The 25,319-nt window shown below is 37.2% G+C and overlaps 1 protein-coding gene across 3 annotated transcripts in view; it reads left to right on the forward strand.

The window, feature by feature from the left end:
• Positions 1 to 25,319, forward strand: part of LAMA2 (laminin subunit alpha 2) — a 580,308-nt gene that overhangs the window by 478,092 nt on the left and 76,897 nt on the right. For all 3 annotated transcript variants that reach the window (XM_041737419.1, XM_041737425.1, XM_041737408.1), the window contains 4 exons: positions 9,652 to 9,754; positions 19,981 to 20,097; positions 22,017 to 22,199; positions 23,804 to 23,809. In XM_041737419.1, coding sequence (XP_041593353.1) covers positions 9,652 to 9,754; positions 19,981 to 20,097; positions 22,017 to 22,199; positions 23,804 to 23,809 — 409 coding nt within the window. The remainder of the gene's footprint in view (positions 1 to 9,651; positions 9,755 to 19,980; positions 20,098 to 22,016; positions 22,200 to 23,803; positions 23,810 to 25,319) is intronic.

The raw sequence follows: 25,319 nt of genomic DNA on the forward strand, positions 1-25,319 counted from the left end.
TGAGGGGGTGTACAGGCCTAAAGACCCATGTTGATGTGGTGACGGAAGGTGTCTGTCCTGCCGAAGTGAAGAGTCCTCTGCTGAAGTCAGACCCTTTTCCTTACACCACCATACTTTTAATTCCCACCATCTCCCCTGCACGCTTATCCCACTTTATCTAGTCTCTTGGTACTGTTTCCTGAAAACAGTGTCTTTTCCTCAAACTTTGGATTTAAAAAAAAAAAAACTTCTCTTTTTTAAAATTTTATTTAAATTCAAGGTAGTTCACATAGAGTGTAGTCTTAGTTTCAGGGGTAGAATTTAGCGAAAATTCAGATTTTAAGTAATCTGTATTTCTGAGGCATCTTTTGCTTTCTTCCTATATTTTACTTCCTCATGGGAAGGGCACATTCGAGGGTCTCCACTACCCCGTGTGGTGGCTGGATGAGTCAAAAAGCATCTCCACAGAGTGAGATGCACCAGGGCACACAGCGTGGTGAGCAGTTGGCTGGCCAGTTGCGATGGCCTTTGGCACAAACCCTTGGGTCAGATGCGGGCTGCACCGTGCCAGGACCCCCGGGCTTTGGCAGATGCCCACTTTCTTGCAGGCTATCTGCGGGGCACAATGGGCTACCATGCTATTTCACAGCTTGGGGACTGTGATGTTTTGTGTTCTTCCTACTTGCTTTTTCCAGAAAACAATGTCTCCAGAATTAAAAAATGTAAGCTTATAATAGACCCCTCATGGGCAGAAACCTGGATCACCACAACTGACCCCCTGAGTATTTGACTTTTTCACTATTTCTCACACAGTATTCCATGATTTCCATATAGCTAACACCTGATACACGGTAGCTGCTCACTAAATGTAAATTACCACCTCCTGTCCCCAAATGCTAATGGCAGGAATCTAGAATGGCCAGGGTGCGTCGGAATTCCAGAATTGACTAGATATTTATATTGTCACAAGATATAGGAAAGTTGAAGAGAGAAGACAATTTCAAAGGAAGAATATAATCACTTCCCCTATATAGAGACAATGTCTAAATACCTGTTTGAATATAGATGTCATGTGGGAATTTTTTTAATTGGTCAGAATCAAGGTCTAGTGTTGTGCTGGAATTTCTAAATCAAGCTGGGAAAAGAAGACAGCAGGATAGTATTTGGGAATTAGAAGGTCTACCTTCAAACTGAGTGAATTGTGTGATCTGACCTCTCACTTCACTTGATTCTTATGGTAAATATAGTTCCTAGAGCCCAAATCTTTTTATCTGATTTAGCATTCAATCTACAACTATGTAAGATCATTTCTTAGTCTTCATTGGCCTGGTTACAGTACTTACCAGAGGTGCTCAGGAGCTACTTATCGGTAAGTACGACGTATTAAGCATGTTCACATTTAAATTTTTCTCTTTTTAAAAAAATAAAATAAAATAAAAATAAAAATAAAATTTTCTCTTTAAATTTTTTTAAAATTTTGATGATATGTTTAATGTACTAAATGTGTAAACAGAATTACAAAACACAACACACAGGGTAATCAGAGATCATTAGAATTCTAACCTGTCCGCAAACCCATAATAATCATGTGTTTTCATTTGTCATACTAATAAAAATAATACATTTTTTTACCCAGATAATTTATTCTTTTCCTTTATTATAAGTTTTCCTTTATTTCCTATTATTATTTGTTCCTTTAATAATATTATTCCTAAAAATTTCTTCTTATTTATTAGTTTTCGAGTCCTTATAATAGCAAGATTCTTTGACATCATTGCTATTGGTGTATAAATCATAAGGGTAAACATGGTGAATCTTGCAGTAGTATGATTAAACATTAAGGCATTTCTAATGAGTGTTTGTTTAGAAATATGGCATATCTTCTCTTCAGTCTGTCTTATTTAGTATTTGCTCTGTGTAATTGGATGAACCAAAATACATAAAGAACACTTGCAAGGTCATTGTTCAGTTTTTATTTCCTACAAAAAGGACTGTGCAAATATTAGCAGAGTACATATTGCATTCAAAAGGATCAAGAAAATATGCTGTTGGTCAAGTTGTACACTTTAAATCACATATGCCTCGTATTTTATTCTGTCAACCACTGCTTAAAAGTCATCCAAACGGCAGTTTTGACTTCTCATTAATATCTACAATCATTGGAATTTAAATTTTACACCCATGTAGTATTAATGGGAAAATAACATAAACCCATAATTGATATTGCCAGTTGAATCTGCCAATAAGATTGGTGAGCATTTTTTCTCCATCAGCAGTTCAGCAACTTATCTAACAACTGAGCAATTCACACAATAGCAAATAGAAAAAGTCAGGGACCAAAAAAAAAAAAAGAAAGAAAGAAAAAAGTGAGACTCTTAAGTCACGTAGAAAAAATATTGACTCTATGTGTAAAAATAGTGTTCACCAAGCCACCCTGGTTTTAGTGATTTTCTCTGTGTATGATATGTTCACTGGAGTCAATAATACTTAAAAATCTATTGGAAACAAAGAAGCAAACTTCCATTTTATGATCCAGCATTAACATATTTAAAGATTCAGGGCATAAGTTTGTGTCATCACTCAGCAACATGGCAACTTTTTGCGGTGATGCTATAATGCGGCATAGGCAAGAGCCGATTTCATTAAAGGCAGCTGTGCTCTCAGACTCACTATTTAGGAATTCTACCAAGTTCAGGCATCAGTAGGTGACACCCATGCTGCGTTGGACTTGGGACGTTAACTGGAAAAAATATATATATATCATGGCCTCTGGGAGTGTTCTCCATCCAGCTCCATGAATAAATCAGGATTTCTCATATACCTGCCCATTCTAGTCCCCATCCGATTGTTCAGTTCCTGCCTCATTGTAGTGAGCTAGAGGCACCCATAGGTGCTGGAACAGGGGCTGCCATGCTGTAATTAGTGAAAATCTATTCTCATTTAGTTATATATTTTTAAATCCCTTCTTGATTGTCCTTCTCAGTGTTCTCAACAAGCTGAAAGTTCACAGTCACAAATTCTAAACTTGCAATTTTGAGGATTCCTATCTTATCCAAGTCTCCTGTCTCCACTCACTGGCTTCCAGTCTTCCACGGAGACTCCTCTAAGACCTCTCCTATCTTAGAGCATAGTGTTTAGGGCCCGGATCTATAGCCTTTCAACAGATTTACGACCAAGGCCATCTTCCTGGATTGTTTGTTTCTCACTTTTTATTTATGCTTTCATTTTCATATTCTGTAGTATTTTTAAAAATATAGTCCTATTAAAACACCTTTAAAACCAATGTATAGTGATTTCCTTATTTCAAAATTGCCTATGATCTCTTTTAATTGTTACAAAAGCAGTTCATATCTGTTATAGAAAAGTAGAAAACACAGACAAGCAAGGGAAACAATATGCAATTTTCATAAACCCACTGAACACAAATGATCACTTTTATAATGTTGTTGATGTGCACATACCTTTTCCTATGAAAACAGCTTTTTTGCAAATGGGTAACTTTTACATAACTGCTTTGTAGCTTGATATATTATCATTATCTAATTAATATCACATGCACATTTTTTCAATGTTCTCAAAAATTGCATCTTTTACAATGTATATAGGATTAGATTCCACCATTTCTTCTGAGAATTTATTTTACTCTAGTAAGAAATTTCTCCCTGATTTTTAACAACAGTCTAACAAACCTGAATATAAATTTCTTCTGATTAACACTTCATACAAACACATTGCAGCTAATCACCAGCCTTTACATATATCCCTGCACATTCTGAACCACTGCTTTATTTTTAAAAAATTTTAAACTTAAAATCACTTAAGTTACATAATATCTTTGTATATTATCCCCTTTGGAGATATGCAAGACTTCTAAAATAAATTATTTCACAAAGAGGGACGAATGGAATAAGTCATAAACCATGCTGATGAATTTTCAATCACTTCTCTAACAAATAAAAACAAAAGCAAAAAGAAATCTCTTCCATCTGTCCTTAGAGCCAACTCTTTCAATGAATTCAGAAATTCTATCTCTAATAAAGTAGTTATTTGAGGAACACTTAGAAAAGTAATAAAAGTATAATATAGAAGGTAATATAAATGGCTCTCTCTCTATCAAATAAATAAATAAAATCTTTTTTTAAAAAAAGAAGGTAATATAAACAACAGCTTTTAAATTTGCTTTTTTAAAAAATAATAAATCACCGGGAGACAGGTATACCATCCTATTAAGCTTAACTTCAGGTCTCATATTCGCATCTTCTTCTCTAATAGGGCCTCGTCTGACAACAAAACACTGCCATATTTCCATGCTCTGTTATGGTAGTAATTATTTCTTTATAAGGGATTGTTTTGTTTGTCCTCCACTATAGTTCTAGTAGGAAAGGCAGACTGTCCCCATCTCTGGAGCTTACTGTGGTGCTTGAGACAGCTAAAAACTTGTGTTCTGTAAATCAATCAATTCCCTCATCTATTAGTCAATGACATGATACTTTAACAAGAGTTACTATGACTATATAACCAATAGTAGGAATAAGAACACTAACATGTATTAAAAACCAATTAAATCCCAAGCCCTCTGCAAAATCTTCACAGACTTTAACATTTCATTTTTTTCTGTATCTTTCCTTCTCTAATAATGTCTTTAATGATCTCATATTTTCTGCAACTGATTATTAACTAATAAAAACAGCAGCCTACATATAATATTTTACTATGCATGAGATATTTTAATAAACATTTTTATATAATTTATATATATACATATACACACAGAAAGAACTTATTACTTATAAAAATGCAGTTTCTGAAAAGCAAGAAACAACCTATCTTGCAACTCTGAGAACCTCATTTATATTTCACATATGCCGTAGACACAGCTCAGAAACTCAGATGCAATGCTTATGAATATGTATGAAGCATAATTAGCTTGGAAAATGCTGCTTCATCACCTGTCCTGATATTGTTGATGTGCTTCGGTGACTTACTAAGCAGTGTTGGAAAAGGAGCTCTCCAAATTCCAATGAGCTGAAACAGTTCCGTTCATCCATTACATGTTAGTGTTTTTCATTCTGTTATCACATGAAAGGCTTGTCTTCCAAACCCGGGTTGGGGCTGCACTGTTTATGACTGACACTCGTGTGCCGTCAGCCCTTGAATATTTTGGAGGGCTTCTTGAAACATTGAAACCTCTTACTCCTCCACGTTCCTTGAGGCCCAGACCTCTCCTCTCCACTGCCCTTTCCTGAGTGACAGCTCCCTTTTCTATTACAATCACCAACTGGAGTCTCCTTTTCCTGCCACTCACCTGCCCGGTTCATCTTCCCAGACTAAGGCTCTGACCATACATTCTTGTTCAGAAGCTTTCAATGGCTCCATGTTCCTTATTGCCCAGTGTTTTCAGCCTGACACTCGAGCTTTCCAGAAACTGACTCTAGTCTACCCAATAGCCTTCGTTCTTCATATTGCCCTAAACTCTAAACTCTACAGTCCTTTGCAACTGAAATACTTGTTCTGCTCTCCACACACCAAAATTTCCTGCCTCCTTCGAGCAGCTGCATGGCTCAGTCAGTTGAGTGTCCAACTCTTGATGTTAGCTCAGGTCATGATCTCAGGGTCCTGAGATCGAGTCCCTTGTTGGGCTCTGCACTCGGCAGGGAGTCTGCTTGAGGATTCTCTCCCTCTCCTTCTGCCCCTCCCCCTACTCATGCTCGCTCACTCTCTCTCTCAAATAAATAAATCTTTGTTTTAGAAAAATCTCCTGCCTCCTTGCCTTTCCTTTCCTTACCTGAGCAAGGAATGGTTGACTAGAAATTCAGGAAGAAATTATTGGCTTCCTGAAAAATAGGAAAGACAGGATGCTTGGGAGCAAAAGAGAGAGGTGATATCCTCAATTCATAAATGCAGGAAGACAGGAAATTAGGAGCACGGAAGTCTATCAGCAGATGGACTTCAGCTATGGCTAGGTCATGTTGCTGGATAAAGGCGCCAAGGTCCAATGGAAGATCAAGAAGTTGATAATCAATCAGATGAGTCAGAAAAAAAAAATCAATATCCAGTATCCAATATCAAGAATAAAAGGAGTAGGGCAGCCCGGGTGGCGCAGCGGTTTAGCACCGCCTGCAGCCTGGGGTATGATCCTGAAGACCTGGGATTGAGTCCCATGTCAGGCTTCCTGTATGGAGCCTGCTTCTCCCTCTGCCTGTGTCTCTGCCTCTCTCTCTCTCTCTCTCTCTCTCTCTCTCTCTCTCTCTTTGTGTGTCTCTATGAATAAATAAAAAATATTTTTAAAAATTACAAAAAGAATAAAAGGAGTAAAGTCAGACAGTAAAGGGTCAAAAAAGGGGAAATTATTAATGACTTTATATCAGAAATTCAACAATCTGAATGAAATGGAAAGATTCTTTGAAAATTACCAACTACCAAAACTCACAAATAAATAATTTGAATGTCCATTAAAGAATTGAATTTGTACTTAAAAACCTTCATGTACACACAAACACACATACACCTCACACTCCACATCCCACACACAAATTCAGCCCCAGATGATTTCACATTTAAAGAAGTAATACATTCTTCAGAGAATTGAAGAGAACAAAATATGTCCCACCTCATTCTATGAGGCCAGTATCACTCAATACCAACCATAGACATTACCAAAAAAAAATTATAGATCAGTATCCCTCATAAACATAGATATAAAAATTCTTGACAAAGTTATTACAAATCAAATCCAACCATTTATTAAGATAAACTACAAGCTAAGGGAATATATTTGCAAATTACATGTCTGATAAAGAATTCGTATCCAAGCTATGCACAAATATCTTTCAAAATTCAGTAACAACAAACAACTCAATAAAAATTGGGCAAAAGATTTAAACAGATGGAAAAGAAGCACATGAAAAGGTGCTCAAGATTATTTGTCACAAGAAAAATGCAAATTAAAACCAAAATGATATACACACCTATTAGCATGTCTAAATTTAAAAAGACTGACTACATCAAGTATCAGCAAGGATGTAGGCAAATGGAACTCTCATACACTGCTAGTGGGAATTTGAAGTAGCACAAATAATTTGGAAGACAAGTTGGTAGTTTCTTGAAAACTTAAACATATCATCTAGTCACTCTACATCTATTCACTCCATGAGAAATGAAAGATACGTCTATATAAAGATTTATACACAAATGCTCCTAGCAACCCGATTTAGAATGGCCAACGCTGGAGATAACCCAAGTGTCCATCAAGACATTTAATCAAGAGGTGAATGAATAGAGTGGGGCATAGCCATTTAATTAAAAGAGGATCACATATTGATACACGCACAACGTGAACAAATGTTGAAATAATTATGCAGAGTGAAAAAAGCCAGACAAAAAAAGAGAGCAAACTAGACGAGTCCATTTATATAAGATTTTATGAAATGCAAATTAATAGTGATGGAAAGAGGAGCAGTGTTTGTATAGAGATGCGAGGAAGTCAAGGGGGATGGAAGGGAGAAATTTAAAAGAAATGGATCGTCCCCCTACCTTGATTGTCGTGATGGTTTCACGGGTGCCTATATGTCAAAACTTACCAAGTTGTAAATTTTAAATATGTTTCTTTAAGCTTCACTAAAACTGTTGAAATGTGTAAAAAGGCAGACAAAAAAATGTGAAGAGTGGTCACCACTGTCTGTAGTCGCTTCGTTTTCCCAGCTCAGACTTCCACCTCTTTCCATGGTGTCTGACCCTTCTCCCTCTTTTCTCTCACTTCATTTCATTATTTTCTTCCTTGCAGCAAATCAACTTTCTCTCCCTCCTTTACCCCCATGACTCACTTTGCATATCCAAGATTAGCTTTAAAATTTTGGTTGTTAAATGCTTGCCAGACATATTCTTATAGAAAGACATTCACATCTCAAGGCTGCGGAGAAAGCTATTTTTCTTTCTTCCTGCCTTTTCTTTCTTTCTTTTTTCTTTGTTTCTTTGTTTCTTTGTTTCTTTCTTTCCCGTCTTTGTCTAGTTTCGTCTAGTACTCTGAGTGACCCACATCATCTGGGTGATTCAGGATTGTCAATACCAACATTAGTTATTTTACTACAGTGATACTGGCATCTACTGAAACCTACTTTACCCTTTCCAAATTGATTTGGACTCCTGAGCTTCAAAATCTTTTCTCTACTGGATAGTTTCTCTTTCCTCATTGTCAGATAGGTTGTCAACTATCACTTTTGCTGTTGTCATGTGCCTATTTGGAGAATCTGCATCCTTCTTTCTTTGTAATTTCCTTCTTTTGATCCAGAAAACCTATAACTAGAGGAGTAAGAATGGCACCTAAATCTGGGACAGATATAGAACCTGAGTAGGTAACTAAGGCTTTTTTTTTTTTTTTTTAGTAAGTTACACTGGATTTGTGCCATCAATATACTGATGCTCTTACTTTTTTTTTAGATAAATGACACCATGTGATGTTAGTGTACCTAGTTCCCAAGGAAAACTGTAGGACTAGGGATTTCTGTATCCTCAGTTGAAGAAACTGTCCCTTTTCCATGGAATAATTGTCTGAGGTTGTCAGACAGCTCTTTTTGCAAGTGCTCGCTATAGATGCACAATGTCCTTTTTTATTTATGTAGGATGCACATGTCCTTTTGTAGAGATCTTAGTTCTATAATCAATCTGTTCTGTGAACAGTAGAGCTGTTAGCATAACACCTGAAAATAAATTTTATCAGAACACTCACAAGTTCTGTGATCTCTCCCAGTTTAATGCTCAATTAATGTGACTGATAAAAAAAAAAAATTGTGACAGAGGCACTGTAGGGATCTTCTGGAGTGTTATGTCTGGAATAACCTGGATTCAGCTTTATAACTTCGACAGGAAGTAGTTAGCATTCTCTAGCTCTTCTTGTACCTGAAATACTTTTCCAATTTAAGTTTTACATATAAAATCCCCTTTGATTTATCTCTTGGTATAAATGTATTACGTGATGATTACTGAGAAGCAAACACTATTAAAGTGGGTGCTTTAAGTTAAATGTTCCCTTCCCTATATCATTCTGCTATCTTTGTGTCATCTTTTTGAATCCAAGCCTCAACAAATATATCTTTGCTAGGAGATGATTGTAGCTCAGAGATTATTATTTAGAAGAGTTTGTTCTGCTGAAGTCCTTGGAGACGTGTTTTTAAAAGGAGCATTGATCTTCCTAATTTAAAGGGGACAGGAACTGCTCCTCCACCTGTTACACAACTCAAGTAAAATGTGCTTAGGGATACAGTCAGTAGATTTGTCCCATTCTCAATTTGTTCAACTGTTCCATAGCATTTAATACTGACCAGTGATGGCCTTGCCTTGAGCACCTTCTGCATCTCTTGGCTTCCATAGTATCACGTTCTCCTGGCTTCTCTGTGCCCTCTAGAATCTCAGTTTCCCTGCCACTGCCTCTTTCTGTATCTACCTCTTAAACGTTAAGATTTCCAGGTCCCAGGTTCTGTCCTAGCTCTTCTTCTCCTCTCCCAATAAACAGTCTCTTGACTTTCATCACCAGTATGTGCTGATAATTTCTAATTCTACATCCACAGCCCAGAATGCTTTCCTGAAAGTAAACCCTGTATGCCAGCTGCCCGCCGGATACATCAACTCCATAATTCTCTGGTTTTAGATATGTGACACTCCTTTCTCTGTCCACAGGCAACAGGTCCTCAGGGTTCATTAAAGGAAGGTGCCAAAGGCTCTCTTCAGAAAAGCTTTGGGATTCTTAACGAAGCCAAGAAGTTAGCAAATGCTGTAAAAGGTTAGTGTGACCTCCCTTTGTTATTATTTTCAGGTTAATCATAGTTCTGATTGGTAGGATATTTTATCGTGGCATTGTTTCACTAGGATTTTTATGATGGTTTTTATGATCTGGATTTAATGCAAGTAAACTCTCTCAGCAGTTTTATGATGTTTTGTCATCACATCTCATTTTGCATTAGGTAATGTTTCATAATTTTTAAACCTAATGTATATAGCATCATTTCACATGTATTAAATTATAGTGACTTCTAGATTAAAGTATAACAAGTTCTTAAGAGTACCAAACCCCACTTGTTCTGGCTTCAGAAATGGCAGTCACAAAGGAATGAATTAGGCAGATGTAGTATAAATGTCCCTATGAAATTTTCAATTTGTTAGTGGTCACATTTCCTGAAAAGTTCTCATACTTTTTAAAGACATTTTTCTTGTATTTTCTTCCTAATTCAACCATCAACGTCCATAAAATATCTACTCCAATCCATTATGGGTTTTGCATTAAAAATGTATTGCTCAATATAGCTGCTCTCCAGGTAAGCCGTTATATTTATTATTTCATTCAAATATCTCCCGTTTCTCTCTGCAGCCTCATTCCTTGCCATTTTCTGGCTTGCATCCATCTCCCCAACCTTCCTGAAATATTCATGGTCCTTCCAAAACATACTACTCTTCCAAACCTCCATATTTCAGAGTGTTAATCCTTCTCTTTGGAATGCCTCCCCATCTTTCATTCTTTTTCATAGAATTACCTTTTACCAGACCTTCAAGATTAAGCTCAAATGTCATCTTCTCCAGGAAACTCGACACCCCATCTGAACTCCAGGCCCCTTCTTACTGCCTCCCTTTTTCACAGACTTGTCAATCTGCAACCATGTACTTAGATTCCATCGTCTTGAGGACAGACACCAGATCTTGTTTTTAACTTTGTATTGCTAGTGTGTAATATCACAGTGACTAGCTCAAATCAGGAAATAAGTATATTTTTGAAAATAACGAATGATATTGGTCTTTCCTAACCTTAGAAAAGTTTTTTAAGCATTTATATTTGTCATGTTTTAAACTAATTGTCCATGGTCTCCAATAGACAGGGATAGGACATTACAACTGCTGTCCTCAGTATGGATGGTACTTTGAGAGTGAAATGCTTTGGACTAAGTGTCATAGGTGAAAAAAAAAAAAAAACCCTGTATACATTATTCTGTGCAGGAACTTACTCTTATTCTAACCTGAAGAGTAACTAGAGTCAAGACTTATTTTCCTCTTGGGCAAGTTGAGTTGATCTCATTACTTTATGGCCACTCTTTCCCATCCAATACCTTTGCCCAGAGCTAGTAGGGATTAAGGTGGAGTGAGTGAGGTTAGGTCAAGCCGGTGTAGGGTCAGATCCGATTTTATTTAAAAGTTTAATATTTTGTGTATCATTGCTCTTTTTTAATCCATTTTGGATTAAACTAAAAAATAGTTTTTTTAAAATACTGCACTAAAATATTTTGAGTACTGTTTCGGTGCCTGTTTAAATTTTACACCTATGGTGAATGTGTAAGTCGCCTCATCTCATTCCCTTGCCTCTATTTCCCCCAAATCCTGCCGTTATAAAAATGAGGAAAGAATTCCATTTTCAGAGATTTTTCTTTCCAAGAAAAAATAGAAATCTGAAGACAGGCCTGGTGGAAAGGGTTAGGAGACAAAAATGTTCATTAGTTTCAATGTCTTTTTTTGTACTTCAGGTAGTACATTATTTAAAGTAATGAAAACCCACAAACTACTCAAGTAATAATTTCTCCAAAAATCCAAGCCAAGGCTCTGACGGAGATGGGAATGTTTTCTTGCTACATTATGACATTCCCCTGATTTGTGGCCAATTACACAAGTTATAAAATGGCTGTTAATCAGGGAAATGCCATATATTACCACCAGGAACTGCTGAAATAGGCCCTACAGAGCAAAACTCTTGACAGCAGCTATTAAAATAGAGATTTAGTCATTTCCCTTTCTCTGGAGCCTGGAGTTAGAAGGAATAAAAATGGTGAGGCCAGTCTACCCTCCATATTTCTAATTTGTTACTTGGTTCATTTCAGTACAATCCGGTGAGTTCATGCTTTAGACACAAATGACTTAGTGCTGCTCTCTGCCATTTTTATGCTGTCCTTGCCTTGAGGGAGTCTGAACTTGCCAGGAGCAATTTGTTTTGCTTTTTAATTTTTGAATATACATTTGTTAAAAGTCAATTTGCCCTTGTACACACATGAAATTTAAAACTAGTCTGCACTGCACTGATTGAACGTCTATGGAGGAAAAAATCATTTCCTTGATGGATATGGAACTTGGGACAAATTGATGATCGGGAGAGTTCAAAGATGAATTAATACCAGCAGATGAATTAATGCTACTTTGCAGATTGACAAGAGAGTTTGTCAATCAAATAGCCTGTTGAGGTTCTCATGGAATGTGTACAAGGCATGGAATGAAACAGAGGATGGTATAGAAGCAGCCTAAGAATGCTAAGATTTTATAATTATATGCTTTATCTTATATAGGATAAATTCTCAATACCATTTACTTCTTAATTTATCTCTGATTTTTGTCTTTGCCCAAATAAGTGAAATCATCCAGTCACTTAGGAACAAATAGATAACATTTCTGTAACCTGGATGACACGTAGATGAAATAAAAAGATCAATTCTCAAACCCAAAAATACCAACTCGGTGAATTGTATGACATGTGGTGTAGTCCAACACAAAGAACAGTACCAGAATTATCCCAAACATTATCTTTTATCAAATTAATCAATACTTTTTTTCTATACTATGATCCTCCAAACACTCAGGCATTCAGTCCAGAAGAGCCTATCAGAAAGGTTTTGCCTTCATTAATATGATATAGTTGCATTGACTAACCTGGTAAAATTCTGTTATTATTTTAGATCAGGAAAAAAAAAAAGAATAAACAGGAATACTGCATGCTGTTAAACCAAAGAATAATGCAGGAGTTAAATTTTGTCCAAAGCATTCTTTCATTATTAAATCTACTCTTTTTGACTTCACATATTACCATTTGCCAGAATCAGCCTTTCTAAAGATAGGCATGTGAAAAACAAAAATCTGTTCCATTGACAAAAAGCAATTTTGGGCTAAATGGATGAAACCAAGCTTGGATCCCCTAGCCGACCATAGTCTGGAGAGCAAAACAGCCTTTTCCCGTAGATATTGCTGATTCCTCATACAGACCTGAAGTCCTCCTTTGGCGTGTGAATAGAGAAAATCAAGATCATAAAACCAGGTTGGAGCAGGTTTAGGAGTTAAAATGAAAACTGACAAAGTAGTGGCAAACATAGAATGGTAGGAACTATTGGACCAGGCAGTCCAAGTCTTACTTAAAGGTATTCAAATACAACTTCTTTTAGAATACCTTGCTGGCCAAAGCAAAATGAGCCTGCAGGCCCACAGCCAGGCTTCAGAGCTTGTCCGGGTGGAACCATAAGCCGGTTTCAGTGTCTAGTCATTTTAGTTTCTGGTTACACCGGCTGAAGAGAGGATTTGCCTCTATCCTAGAATCTTAAGTTTTGGGAGATCCTGCCACTAGACAAGCCCGCCTTCCCTCCTGTTCTCAGACTTCTTACTATGACCCTCTGTCTAGCGGGAGGAAGAACACATTCAGAGGCAGCTGACAGTTACTGAGGGCCCATCAAGCGCTGTGCTCATGAGGAACAAGACCAAATGTGGCCCTTTGGGATCAGGACAAGGTTTCTCAGTAACACACTTCCCTATAAACCTGCCAGCTGAATGATCTCAGAGGTCCCCATGCACAGTCACTCCAGTAGGCAAAAGAGACGGTCAGAGAAAGGGCATGTCCCAAACCTGTGACAGTAACTAGAGAAAGGGAAGCATAGGAGTAAAGTCATGAAAGAGGGCTTAAAAATAGAAAAAAAAAATGGCAAGACTGGGCATAGCAACCTCATCAAGTCAATTGACAGGAGGCCAGGGACAAGAATTGGGTTCTCACTTTCCCCCGGCTTCCTTCCTTCTGCAAAGCATCAGGTTCCTGCCCTGGATCGTGGGGTTGACTTAGGGGGCAGACTCTTTGGAAATCTCAATACTTGGAAATATTAAGAAGTCAAAGGACGGTAAAGGTGGATGAAAAATTATAATAAAGTGACTTGAGGGAAACTATACCTTGTATGTTCCTAAAATATCCAAAGATGATAATATAAAATGTAATATGATTAAAATTGTATAAAGCTACCATATATTATGTAATTTGGTAAGATTGGCTGCCTCTAGTATGTAGATTTGAATTCATTTGAAGAAACACCAATAATCTGAATAGACCACATTTGTATCGTGGGACCAACCCTGTAGCCCACATTAGCCTGACTCTGAGGCTGATGCTTTTACCCATTGCTGGGCAAAAACACTGGGCTTCTGCCATAGTTGAGAAGGTGACCCAGCGACATTTATGATACTAACAAATGCTTGATAAAATGAATAAGTGGATGAACACCCAAGTGTAGCAGAAATCTCTCATTACCAGGAAGGTCACAAGCAAGATATTTTATATGACCTCATGGTGATCCCTTGCTTCTTTCAAACTTTCTGCTTCAGAACTACACAAAAACACTGCAAGATTAACCTGTTCTCTAGTTCAGAGGGTGCCTCAAAAACAAAACATGAAGCATGTTCATAGCAAATGAAAAGTATATGGATTAAATTCTTCGTTTACAAAGAAACCCTAAAGAGAGGATATTTCTTCATTTTTTTGGTAAGGAAGCAAATCATAAGTAGTAATGAGTCCATCAAAGTATTAGTTCATAATAAGGCAAATGTCATAGTAATCAAGAACTTCATTGCAAAATATTAGCTGGATGGCAATTTGACAGTAGAGTCCATTTTACCGACCCCTTCAAAATGTATAGCTGTTCTGTGATTTTCACCCTTGTGAATGAGAGATTGTCTCAAGGTGTTGGTTTGTGCCTAAATAAAAAATAAAAATTGCATTTGAAGAACTTGCCTCGATGAGTTTCAATGATCAAATAGAACATTTCATTCAAATCTGTAAAATACACTCTTTTTTAAAAAAGGTTTTACTTATTTGAGAGAGAGAACTCATGAGCAGGAGGAGGGGAAAAGGCAGAAGCAGGCTCCCCAGTGAGCAGAGAGCCGGATGTGGAGCTTGATCCCAGGACCCCGGGAGCATGACCTGAACTGAACGCAGACACTTAACCAACTGAGCCACCCAAGAGTCCCTAAAAAAGTATTCTTATATTTAGTTGAAAACTGTTTCAAGGTCATTAAAAGCTGGTAATGTACCAGGGCAATCATCAAGCTGATATGAATTATTTTGTTACCATTTACTGCCTGTCATAAATCCAGTACTTTCTCCTATATCCACAGATTTATTTCTCACATCAGTCATATGAAGGAAGATGCTATCCTCATTTTATGCATGTAAGAGGGGGTATAAAAGGCACATGAACCCACATCTCCCACTGCTAAGTCTTACAATGATTTCATGGCACCACACCACCTTTTTAATGATGAGAATTTGGTAAAAGAAGATATTATTGATGATGAAAGTGATAACCTCACAGCTTTATTTTGAGATATTAGATAACATCCTTCAGAGTTACCAGTTCTCATTTAACTAAACTGTAATTCATATTCAGCACAGCATCAGGACCATGGTATATGAGGGGCGGCCGGGGGATTCAGCAGTTGAGCGTCTGTCTTCAGCTCAGGGCCTGACCCCGGGGTCCCGGGATCGAGTCCCACATTGGGCTCCCTGCAGAGAGCTTGCTTCTCCCTCTGCCTGGGTCTCTGCCTCTCTCTCTCTCTCTCTCTCGGTCTCTCATGAATAAATAAATGCAATCTTTTAAAGAAAAATAACATGTTAAATGAGTAAACGCATACTCTGAGTGGAAATGACTTATTCCTCTGTCTGGTGATTTTCATTTTGAATGTGTCCACCTTATACCATGTCAGTGGATAAGCAACAAAGGAAAATTACAGCATCAGGAATGTCCACAGTTGACCCTTTCTACTCTGCTGCTTTCTCTCACTTTATGAGCTCTGTCTCTGCCAAACCCATTTCTAGACATTTGTCTTCTAATGTGTGAGGACGGGACTTGAAAGGTTAGAACCAAAGCTGGAAACGTATGTGTGTGTGTAGGCTTTGAGGCTTGGCAGGTGTGATGCCTAGAGAAAAGATAAAGAGAATGTCTTCACGAAAGCTAGGGGTACAAGATCTGAAGACCTAAGAGGAAATTCCATAAAATGTCGCTATGAATTATAAATTGGATCCTCTTCTTGTCCTCCAAAAGTTACAACTAAAGAATTGGGTTCAATGTTCTTTAACTATTAATAATTCTGTTTCTTTGGTCAAATTACAGTTCGAACAGGGCCAAATGCAATCGTCCTTACATGTCAGCTATAGATACACTCCGCCTCATGTGTCTTTCCATTTAAAGCCAACCTTGGATGTTTATTTTTCAAGCTTCCCATTGCTATAGTTGGGCAAGTTTTCCATTTTGAAATCTGCAGTACTTTTCTGTACATAGCTTCTGCTGGCCTAATTCTACAGACAAAGCCACAAGGTGTTTAGATTTGGTTTTGTGAAATTCCAGAAATAACTTCAGAAAAAAAAATGATCAGAATGTAAGAAAGGATACATCAAATAGGTGAAACAGAAATCAGAGTGCAATCAGAATATTGACCTTCTGACTTCCTAGTACAGAAGGCAGAGGATCAAAATCCCTGCTTTGGAACTTGAGACACAGCACAACAATGTCCTTCGGATCAATCTTTCTTCTGAATAATTAGCCTAATTATTCTGCTGGTATTTGCTATTTGAATGCATAAAATAGTATAAGCCAAGTGCTGCCCTTTAAATTAACGTTTCTTTACTGTACATGAAGATCGTGCTTGCCAGAACATTTTGAATGCCCCATTATTTAAAAAATCAAATCCAATCAAGAAGCTAAGAAAGAGAATTTGTACTATTCCATTTCCTTAATTGATGAAGACTTCCAAGCTACTATCAAAAGAGCAGCCCTTCATTCTCAAGGAATTTATATGGCGGGATCCCAGTCACACTCAGGCCAGCTCTCCCTCTGAAAGCACACTTTCAATAACCTACCCAAAGACTTTATTTTAGTAGAAACAGGGAAAATAACAGAAGTACTAAAAGAAAGATGAATCGTGATTGACAGAGGAGAAAATCTAATTACTTGGCAAGTATACTTGGAGGCACTAGAATTGAAAATAATAACACCTTAGTGACTGAAATGGACATATTGATGTTTTCGAGCCATGCTTTGCTGGGATATTTTATGCTTTGTTTTTCAGTTATGTCAGGTCTTTGGCTTGGAACTTGAAGGCAGACGCGTGAAACGGTGGCACGTGCTCGCGTTACTATTGTGTAACAGTGCTTGAGTCTGTCTGCCTATAAAATCCTTACATGAAATGAAGTGGATCATTAATTAGTATGTTCAGCCCTCTTTTTCACATCCAGAGCGCTGATGGTTAGGAACCCTTCATCCTTCTCCCTTTCCCTTTGCTATTATTCTTCCCAGAGGAAGGCCAGGAGAGGCAGGGCTCGTTCTGTGGTCGGCGTGGCCTGCCCAGCCTCCCCGGGCAGCCAGGGCCCTGCCCCTACATGGGCTCCGTGTGCAAACCGGCCCCGACCTCCGTGGCTCTTCTGTGGACACACGGGGCCCCCTGGCCCGCCCATGCTGGGCGCCAGCAAAGCCATGGGAACCACAGTCTTGGAGTCGGCAATAACACGCTGGTCCAGTTCAGGTCACGTTAGTTGTTTGGTTTGGTTTTGCTTTTACTCTTTTAAACAAAAGAGAAGAAACACCTGCACAGAGGAAGCCATTTCACCAGCACAACCAGGTACAAAATGAAAGGTTCTGGTACACAGCTGCCCACACCACCGTGGGCTCCCCTGCTTGGCCTGTTCCTGGTTCCTCTCTGCCGCTCTAAGTACCGGCAAGGTTTTCTGCTGTGTTCTCCACCTATCACCACCGGGTCCCACCCCAACAAATTTTTGTATATGTGTCAGCGTATGTATTATGTGTCTTTCCCATTTTCATGAGAAAGATCTTAAGGATCTTTCTTTTTTTTTTCTAATCTCTGCACCTACAAATGAAGATCTATGAACATTCTGGAAGATACACGTTGATATAGTTTCACAAGTACATCTGTAGGCTAAAATTCTGGCAGTGCAATTGCTGGAACAAATACATGTCTATTTAAAATTCTAATAAAGGTATTCAGTTGCTCTTCAGAAAATGGCATCGACTTGCATTTCCACCAACGCTGTTGTGAACACCTGGTATTATCGGGCCTTTAACTTTTGCCAATCTGATAAATGAGAAATGATATCTGACTCTTCCTTTACAGTTTTTAAGTATGATAGCCTTAAGTGCTTTATTTTAATTTAGTGACTCATTATTTCTATTTATTGTACTGTAGCCGACCCGTTCTATAGTTTGCTCATTATTCTTAAGAATGTAGGACCCTTTGTATCTCTGCCTGTCACTTTGCATGGAGGCATTGCTAATTTTCTCTAAATATTCCCGTCTGATCATGTGTGCAGTGCCTGTGTGAGGCTCGTAAGTTTTATTTAACTGTGGCCATGTTTTTAAGGCGACAAAGGGCAAAATGAAAAGAGAGCTAGGGAGGAAAGAAGTGGGGCCGGGTAGGGGGGGGATGGGAAGCAAGTCTGGGTGAGTTAGAGCACCTTTACCTAACATGCTCTGCTTATCACTGGTTTTGCCCACCAATCCCAGCAGAATCCAGGGTTAAGAGCACAATTTCTGGAATGAGACTGCATGGACCTGAATCCCAACTCCACCATTTACTGACCGTACAAATTTGGGAAATTCACTTAAATTCTCTAAGCTGGTTTCCTCATTTGCAAATTGGAGATGATAATAATAATACATCTTGATGTTATTGTGGTTATAATACTAAGCATAGAACTTACACATACCCACAGACCCCTGGTCATTACTATCACTAAATGCCTGCCAGGTGAGGCCAGGAGGGTACCCCCTCTTTCCTGGCCCTTCTGCAATGCTCCTTTTTAATGGAGGGCTCTGCCTTTTATTCACATTTTGTGTTTTTGTAGAGCTAATTTGAACAGTCAGCATACATCTCCCCAGGAAACAAATATTATGGCACAAATAAACTATTTAAAATATTTTTTTTTAAATGATCTACTTTATCCAGTCAGGAAAGGTAGAAAGTATTATAGGAAGCACAGACTTTTATATCTTTCATTTATTTAATTCCACTGTTCATTAATAAATAATGTTAAAAAAAGAGAAAGAGGCAGATTCAGTCTTAGGTTTGCAGTTCGATATGTATCTAAGCAAAATTTCTAAACCTCTCTTCTTCTATCAGCTGATTGGATATTTGTTTTCTTTCCCCTAAAAGATTTCATAACTTTTATCCTTATACTGTCACACTCAGACTCTGAACCTCTTAGTTACTATTATAACACAGACCAACCTGAAGTTTGGATGATGTTAAAAACTAGTGGAAAGAAGCTGAAAAATTTACACTTGTGATATTAAATTATCTCCAGTAAGTGATTTGTTTTAATGTTAAAGAGATCATGCTAAGGTAGCAAGAAAAAAACATATAAAAAACCTATTTGAGAACAATTTATAAAATATCATTTTCTCTATTTAACAAAAATGCCAGTTTTTCAGAAATGCACTAGAAGTTGTTTTTTTTTTATTCATTTTTCAAATATGTACTAATGTGATACTTACTGAAGTTGGGAGATTCTCCTTAACAAGCATATCTATTTGAGATTTTTCAAAGCTAATCCAGTGATCCATTTTGGTAATGAAATTTTTAAAATGAGTAACACTAATGGGAATAATGCCAAGAGGGCATCATTGCAAATGCAATAAGAGATTGATTCTTTTCTCCACAGAAAACCCTCAAATTAAGTCATATAAGGATCAGATACCAAGAAGAAAACACAGCTGTTGAACATGTTGAAGAGAGAAATGGTCATTTGGCAAACACATATTTTATATTATGGTCTGAAATATATTTGTTGACAGATCGCCAATAAATTAAAAGGAATTAGATTAGTTCTCCTGCTTTTATAAGCTCTATATTAAAATATCTGAAATTACGTGTCCATATCAGAGATGTGTAAACTCAGAGATGATTAAAATTATTTCATTCTTTTCTGTTTTCCGTTCACAGAAAACGATGACTATCTGAATGGCTTAACAACCAGATTAGAAAACGCAGATGCTAGAAATGGGGATCTCCTGAGAGCTTTGAATGACACTTTGGGAAAGTTGTCAGCCATTCCAAATGGTAAGCACTTGGGACACTGCGAATGTGTCAGTTTACCTGAACGATTAAACAATGTTCTAACGTTTACCATCTTTCCTGACAGGACATTTGGACTGTTGGCAGGAAATTAGATTCTGGTTTTCTTACTTGTGAATCTTTCTTTGTGAGAATGAGAAACTAAACCATACTTACCCTGTGATATTTCTTATGCTTTGTTAACCTCGCTGACATATAATATATCTATAGCATATGTATAACGTGCATATATTGCAAAAAGGAAAATATAGCCATCTTATTACTGTACTGTTGTTCTTCCATGTGTCAACCCAGAAAATCTTGTTTCTAATAAGATTTTTATTATTAGAAATAATATTATTTGTCATCCTGTATTAATTGGGAAAGTATAACATCACACAGGTGCTGTTCTTAAAATGTGCTTCTACAAAGTCACAGGTGATTATAGGACCTGTGATAACACAGGAGAGCCTTTCCTCACATCATTCTTTGCCACTTTATTTTTTTTGAGTTTCATTGACATACAATGTCACATTATTTTCAAATATTCAACATAGTGAGTCGACAAGTCTATAGGTTATGCTATACTCAGTGCAAGTGTAGCTACCATGTGTCCCAATACAATGCTATTATGGGATCGTTGACTATATTCCTTCCACCATGTATTTATGTCTATGACTTATTCATTCTGTAGCCCAAAGCCTGTATCCTCCACTCCCCTTCACCCTTTCTGCCTCTGCCCACATAGCCCTCCCTTCCGGCCGTCATCCGCACATCTTTCTTGGCAAAATTCAGTTCCTTAAATGTTTCAGCTTTGAAAACATTGGCAGTTGAACCACGTCTGTAATGTCTTCCTACATGTTACAAGTACTTGAAGAGATGGTGTGGTATTAGCTCCTGAAAGCGCTACCCTTTATATTTTTAATTACATGGTATGATAACAACAAAGTTTGCAGACATCTATGGAGTGCTGACTCAATGTCCTTGTTAGGTGTATATAATCTTCATACTAATCCTGCCAAGTGAATAGCGTTATCTTTCTCTAGATAAGACTTTACACCGGGACTTTAGAGGAGACAAACTAAGACGCGGCATTATGCTAAGGAAAGTCAGTCAGAGAAGGACAAATGCCATATGATTCACTCATATGCGGAATTTAAGAAATGAAACAGGATACTGAAGGTCATTGTTCAGAGTGGCATGTATGAGATTTGAACCCTACTGTTTAACTTTGAAGCCTATGGTCTTAGTCACTAATCTACTAGTAGGTATTATATGTTCTATATCTGAGTAGGCATCTGCATGTTCAATATATGTTTTTTATACAAATTATAATCAAGAAAACTAATGCATACATTTATATAACAGGAAGTATCAGTGATTTCTACTTTTTTTAACATTAAAAAAATAAATAACTGTCCAGGATTGCTTGTCGTCTCCTTCAATACATAGGATGTACATAGAAAATTTCCAATGCTGAAAACAAATGTAAATACATAGACATATGGTCTAAAGTACCTGAGAGAGTCTCTCTACCTTTAAGTTGAAGTACATTCATCATTCCCCTTTCTGAATGTGCAGAGTAAATCTTGAACCTAGTTTTGATGAAACTGATTTGTGGTTAAATTTCTCTCTGTAATACGGTCAGCAGCAAATTCACAACATACCTTTATACAATGAACATCTAGAATAATCACTTTGCTGTCTTGAGAGCTAATCAGGTATTCATAGCAAAGGTCCCTGAGAAAATTTAATTTAGCTAAACACATACTTCATTTGCTACAACTGAATGATACAAAGTTCGTTGGTGTGTGTGTGTGTGTGTGTCTTTGAGGTGGGCCAGCCCCAGCCTCTCTTTGACCAGCATGGGATAAGCCACTAACTCCAGCTCTCTGTTCTGCTGCTCGTACCTGTCTTGCTAACAGACACAGCCGCTAAGCTGCAGGCCGTCAAGGAAAAAGCAAGACAAGCCAACGACACAGCAAAAGACGTATTGGCGCAGATTAAAGATCTGCACCAGAACCTGGATGGCCTGAAGAAAAACTACAATCAACTAGCAGACAGCGTCGCCAAAACAAATGCGGTGGTAAAAGACCCTTCGAAGAACAGTAAGATCTGCTTTTTCACTTTGATTGTGTCATTTGTTTCTTTCCACAGTAGGAGTAGCCTAGATCCCACCTCCTGGTGGTGGAGGAGAGCCCACACCACGTCCGCTTTCCTCCCAGGCCGGGCCCAGAAAGTGAGCGGCCTCAGTTCCACAGCTGGAATCCAAGTCCCCAGTGGGCTAGTGCTTTCTTCATTCACATTTTGTTCAATCAAGAGGAAATTAGGAATTCCTGAAGTCTGCGTAACTTTTGGTGTAGGGATGCCAAATACTTTTTTTTTTTTTTTTGCCAAGTACTTTTTTAATCCTTCAGTGTAATTAAAAATACAGTTGTACTTGGGAAATTACATCCTCTTAGTTGGTGAAGTTCCATGGAACATAGAGGTCAAGGAGTACACTCACGAGCAGGCCTGTTAGAACAGGATATTAAAATGCTATCAACCTGAAATGCATCCAAGTTCAAAAATATTAATATTTTATTATTTGAATTCTGGTTCATATTTTTAGAAAATTAAAGTATCCAGTTTATCAAGAATATTTTTTCATCTACATCTTTTGTATATTGCATGAAATTACATCAAGTTTTTCAGAATTCACTGAGAAAATATGGTAGGACTTAATATAATGATAATTTAAATTATTAACTGTAGTCAATAAACATTATGGTGTTTTATAGTCTTTTTTCCATCTGTGAAGTTGATATGTTATCTCAGTATGTGATTTCACCAAAGGGGATGCATGATTTTTGTACTTGTCACTCTCAAGAGACTAGTCCTCTATTTATATGCCCACATTGTCATTGGCTAACCGAATGTTTGTAGTGTGTAATAACAAAAACACTGTTATTGACGTCAGGTGTTCTATAATTCAAATGCTGGTTTATCAGCACCATTGCCTCAAATCAAATGCTAATGATGCTACAAAATAATAAACACTACTAACATGACTCCTTAAAGAGCAAGGAAAAGTCCAAACATATATATCATGCATTTCAAAACTAGGGAGGATTTGTACTTCACCATTTCTTCAAAAAATAAAAGGAGTCCATTCAATCATTTTTCATTTCTTACATAAGCCCAGGGATAGCTGCTTTCTGTCAGTCAAAGATTCCATCTGAATCAATGGTTCCAATGCAAGTGAGATCACAATGTCTCTGCCACCACCCACCCCCCAAAAAATGAAAATGAGTTTTAAAGTAAATATCATTCCCTTATTTTATAATTGCAGATATTATTTCATTCAATTTCAGATTGATTCTCAACTAATAGTGGCCTGTTTATAATGTTTATCTCTAACTTTTTGATCCTACCCTCTATCTGGAGCTCATTACCTGTAATATTAATTAAACTGGGCCTATGGTCTATCTTATTAGAACATCAGAATAAAGTTTTTTCCAATATGAACAATAGCCTGCTAACTAACATATATTTGTGGATTTTTATTTGATCACACTTGTTTGACTCAAAATAGGGTACGTTTGTAATTAGTACTTGTTGTGAAAAGTACCATTTTTTGATAATCACTGTTTTATTCAATCTATAAAAATATTTCCTCATGAGTTTTTTTTATTTCTTTTTGTTTTGCTTCCATATATGAAATTACCTGCAGAAATCAGTATGTATATGGTCTTGACTGCCTACCGCAAATGCTTCAGCTTTGCATGTTACCCTGTTTTGGTCTGGCTTTAACATTATATAGCTGTTCTTTCCAGAGTCACAGTATTAATACTAGATATATTTAAAAAGACAACTTTCTTTACAAAAAGTTAGCATGCAGATGTATTTGACATAAAATCTTTTCAATTGTGTTATAGAAATTAGTGAAATATCTATATAATACCAACAGAACAGTGGAAAACAGAATTCTTCCACAGATTGAGCTAAATTGTGGTTCTTCTGATAACACAGATTCCGCCCCTGAAGTTCAAATGACTTCTTGCCGGTAGGATCAGCACAGATTAAGTGTATGTTGTCATTGCTTTTCCCCCTTGAAGCTCACTGCCCCCCCCCTTAAAAAACTTTATAAATAATTATTTTCAACTTCTAGAGAATTACACTTGGAGAAGCACATAATAAAACTAATAAAATTAGATCTTATCAAATGAGCAATTGTTGGGAGATAATACTATTCTCCCTTAAACATCTCATAGTTTAAATTAAAAGTCAAAAGTAAAACTGCAGGATGGAAAATAACAATAATAAAATCCAACATATTGAAACCTGAGAAATATGACCAAGGCTGTCTCAGTGGAGAAGAGGTTGTGATTATATTACCAAACAAGCACTGAAATAAATTTAGTTAATCAACCCTGTAAGTTAGACAAAATAAAATTAAAGGAAAGAAGATGAAAAAAAAAAAAAAAGGTGAATTAGAAGATGGACAAATAATACACTGGATAAATCCAAGAGATGAATCCTTAAGAGCATAAAGGCAAAACATTTTAAATGCTTGGCAGGCTACTTGGGAACAATAAAGTGCATATAGACAAAAGTTCTAAAGGAGGTATAACTCGGGTCGCCTGGGTGGCTCAGTGGTGGAGCATCTGCCCTCGGCCCAGGGCGTGACCCCGGGGTCCTGGGATCGAGTCCCACATCGGGCTTCCCACAGGGAGCCTGCTTCTCCCTCTGCCTTTCTCTGCCTCTCTCTGTGTGTCTCTCATGAATAAATAAAGTCTATAAAAAAGAAAAAAGGAGCTTTAACTAGATACGGGGGACACTTAACACATAAGAGAGTACTTGTCAAAACTCCGTGCTAATGGGTTTTAGAGCCTAAAAGATACAGATAATTTTCTAGAAAAACATTGAATTATCATAATCTATCTTTGAAAGTGATTTTAAAATCTATACACTCAAATAATTATAGAAGAAAGTCAGAAATGTTTGAAAAGTACTATATAAGAAAGTATCTGACTCAATATTGCAGGCGTTTTATTTTTAAAACTGTTGAGAAGATTATTTCCAAAAGGTTTCAGCTGCTCCAGAAGATAGAGGAGGGGGGGCAGGGAGGGAGGTGGCAACCTTTGGATTTCATTTGGAAACATTTGATAAGAATCTGAGAGCTTTCAAAGGAAAGAATGCATTCTTGGATGAAGCTGAAATAGTCTTTGCTTTACCCTTTTTCTTTT

The sequence above is a fragment of the Vulpes lagopus genome, chromosome 2 (genome assembly GCF_018345385.1).
Source record: "Vulpes lagopus strain Blue_001 chromosome 2, ASM1834538v1, whole genome shotgun sequence".
NCBI lineage: Eukaryota > Metazoa > Chordata > Mammalia > Carnivora > Canidae > Vulpes > Vulpes lagopus.